Raw genomic sequence first — 3,580 nt, forward strand, 5'->3', positions numbered from 1 at the left:
AGGGCATCCAGCTGTAGAAATTCTGCCAAATCAGATTGGAGGCTGATGTTGCCATCCGGTTTCACCAGTCCTCAGTCAAATCGTCCAACCCATGCTAGCATGGAAAGCGGACGTTAAACGACAATGATGATGATGATGATGATGAATTCCAATTAAAATAATGTCTAAAAGTAGTAGAATTAACATTATTGTCAAGAATAAGATACAAATAAAAACCTAAAGGCTTAGGCTATGTTCAAAGAACAGTGCTTAAAATAATGATTATTATTTTATGATTATTAATTTTGCTGCCAGAGCCAAAAATATTTAGGGAAAGTGCAGTTGAATGCATTGAGTCATCCCCACTTGTTTCTTCCGTGTACATGATTGGTACTTTCTACTTTATTTTATTGATCCAGGAAGGATGGAAGGCAAAATTGCAGAATTTGAACTAAGAATGTAAAGGATTATTACTAAATACTACTCCATGGCATGTTTTTGTCTGCCACTGTAAGGATTCTGTCATTCCATCTCCACTACCACAATAATAGTGTTAATAATAAGGATTTCTAACTTTAGCATGAACTCATTATTGTGGCACAAGAGCATAACAGTTGCAGAAGGCCAAAACAATGGTGCTTCATCCCAAACACTAGGCTTTCTCTTCAGGTCCAGTTATATTTCTAAGCTTTGCCCAGTTCCTGGCAGTCTATAATTCCTGCTTCTGCTACACACACAAGTGTGACAAATCTAAAACAATAATATGGTGTAATGATTGTATTTTTGTATTTTTGAAGAAATTAAAATTGTCATATCCATATTGGAGGACATTTTGTTGAAAATTGTGAAGATCTGGCATGATGTACATAAAGTACATGTGGATGATGCTTGTGTGTATATATGAAATATTAAATTGTTATGATTTTATATTTGATTATAAAAGATTGTTAGAAGGTAAAATAAATAGGTAAAATAAACAGCAGGGATATTTTACCATATGCAGAATGTGCTGGAGTTACTCAGAGGTTTTGCAAGCTCTTCTAAATCAATTGCAATGCTGGAAAACCTTCCATATTGTCTGCAGGTATCTCAGAGTCGCATCTTCAGTGGGGAATGAGGTCACATGCCAACCCTTGATAAGGACCTTATCTATTAAGCTCTTATATTTCGATTTGTTTTCCACCAAGTATGTCCTTAATGTAGGTGATACATAAATGAATGTTCAGGTACACCAGTGTCGATAGAATATGGTTTTGTGAATGACACATCAACACATGCTGTAATGAAGAGATCTGACAGCAATTGTTGGAAAAGTGGTGGAAACCCTACGCCAGTACCTTAGCTGTAGAAGTTCCTGATAGCAGATATGTTATGCTATGGATAACAACAAAGTTTTCATAAATGAGAGACTACTGAAGTGTAACATAAGAGAGCAAGAACGGCACAAGTTTCCAGTAGATATTTCTCAACAGAAACTATACAAATGGCCACTGAATAAAAGAATGAACAGAATGTGATGAGGAGGTAGATGTTAAAGACTGTTCACATCTCTTTTGAGATTCAACAAATCTACTACAGCATGCTTATGAATTTTGTTTTCATCTCACCAGGAATCTGGATGCCGTTATAAATAACCTGTCTAAGAATTTTGCAGAGGGAACTGAATATTTCAAGGTAAGTTTTTTTCTTTAACCTTTTTCCCATGCAAAGCATTTTCATGAGATTGTCTTAAATGTCCAACATGTTTACAGGTTTTTAAGTAGTGTTTGTTTCATTCATTCTAAATAATATAAAGCTTCTTTTTTTTTTCATAAGTCCCAAGTTACTCTGGCAGTTGAAAAAAATTGGGAATGTGTACCATATATGATGCATGGATACCAGGGAAATATATCCTGTGTATCACATGTAATACACAGGGCTGATAAAAGGTTCAGAGGAGTGATATGTGTGTGTGTGTGTGTTAGTGTCTCCTTGTCTTGTTCATGTAATAGTTGTAAACAAGTGACACTGTCATACAGGCAATATCTTTTGTTTTCAATCTTCCGTGGAAACATTTCTGGCCATGGGGAAACATACCTTGCTTCATAACAGGTGAGGGTTGTTGGCAGGGATGGCATGCAACCATAGAAAATCTGCCTCAATGAATTCACCCCGAGCCATGCAAGTGTGGAAAAGCTGATGTTAAACAGATGATGATGATATTCAATATGCCTAAACCATTCTCCATTCCACAGATGCTGGTTGATGTGTTTGCACCAGAGTTTCGTAATCCAAAGAACATGCATCTCCGTAACTTCTATGTCATTCTGCCAGCATTGGTAAGTTAGCATTTATTTATTCTTTCTGTATTTTTTTTAACCATTATTAATGACAACACAGTTTTAGGTGAGTCATTCTACTGTCAGCTCTACATCTTTATATCTTTATCCATTGTTGTTAACATTTTTAACGACAGCATAGTCTTAGATCAGTCTGTATACTGTCAAGTCCACACTGTTGCAAGGATTTGAGACAGGTCTCTGCTGGTCTTATGATATTTTCCTCCTTTCCCATCACTACTTTTGGAGTTCTTGTATGTATAAATCAAATGGTATACACCTGGTATGAGGGGGTGTTCATTAAAAATTTCCCCTGATACAGTTCTGGTGATTGCATGAAATGGAACTTGTACAGGTATAATCCTACGTCACATTGTAAATTGCAGCTTCCACTAGTATTCGTTTGTCTTTTACGGCTGCTAAAATGGACTCAGGTGTTATAATGGAGGCAGTTGAATGCAAATCAGTGATCAGGTTCTTATATTTAAATGGTTGTACACCAAAAGAGACTTTGGATCTAGTAGTTTGGTTGCCAGTGTCAATTCTGTTCGAATTGATTTCATATTAAGTGTAATGATGCACCTTTATTGGCTAATGAATTACATGGAAATCATTTTTGCTATAAGTCAGTAAATAAATTAGCAATTAAAGTTTGAAAATTTGGGGTATTTTAGACCAGGGGTTTTCAAACTGTGGTCCGCAAGGACAAGACAGGGGGTCCGTGGACAGCAAGTACTTTTTATGGGCAATTTGATTTTATATATGTATTTAAATTGAAATCTTTTAATTGACAATAAACCTATTTGTTAAATACTGTTAAATAAATAAATGTCAAAATATATGTTATTTTAAGCAAATATTTATGTATAAATTTCATAAGCGTTTATAAGGGGGTCCGTAAGGTAAAGCCTGAAATATAAAGGGGTCCGCAAGTCAAAAAGTTTGAAAACCCCTGTTTTAGACAATCATGAGCCACAGACACATTCATGTCTGTTTCCATAGTAACAAGCGGAGCATGAAAACACTTTTGTGTACGAGCAAGCACATGTTGACAAATATTTTCCACTCATTGAGGTGGTTGTCAGATGTGCTAAAAATAGCAGCCAAATAGGTCTTAAATCATGCACCATGTGCTTATAAGAGACGATCACTTAAGGCTAATAACACAGCATTCAGTGTTCTAACAAGACATCTACATTAAATTGGATATATATATATATATATGTAAGTATATTATTAATAATAGAACTAATAATATTAGTGGCTATGTATGTATATATATA

At 35.1% G+C, this 3,580-nt stretch overlaps 1 protein-coding gene across 2 annotated transcripts in view; it reads left to right on the top strand.

Moving 5' to 3' along the window:
- Positions 1–3,580, top strand: part of LOC106871553 (WASH complex subunit 4-like) — a 53,054-nt gene that overhangs the window by 43,219 nt on the left and 6,255 nt on the right. For both annotated transcript variants that reach the window (XM_052967463.1, XM_052967462.1), the window contains exons 25-26: positions 1,590–1,653; positions 2,214–2,297. In XM_052967463.1, coding sequence (XP_052823423.1) covers positions 1,590–1,653; positions 2,214–2,297 — 148 coding nt within the window. The remainder of the gene's footprint in view (positions 1–1,589; positions 1,654–2,213; positions 2,298–3,580) is intronic.

The sequence above is a fragment of the Octopus bimaculoides genome, chromosome 4 (assembly GCF_001194135.2).
Source record: "Octopus bimaculoides isolate UCB-OBI-ISO-001 chromosome 4, ASM119413v2, whole genome shotgun sequence".
In the NCBI taxonomy this organism is placed as follows: domain Eukaryota; kingdom Metazoa; phylum Mollusca; class Cephalopoda; order Octopoda; family Octopodidae; genus Octopus; species Octopus bimaculoides.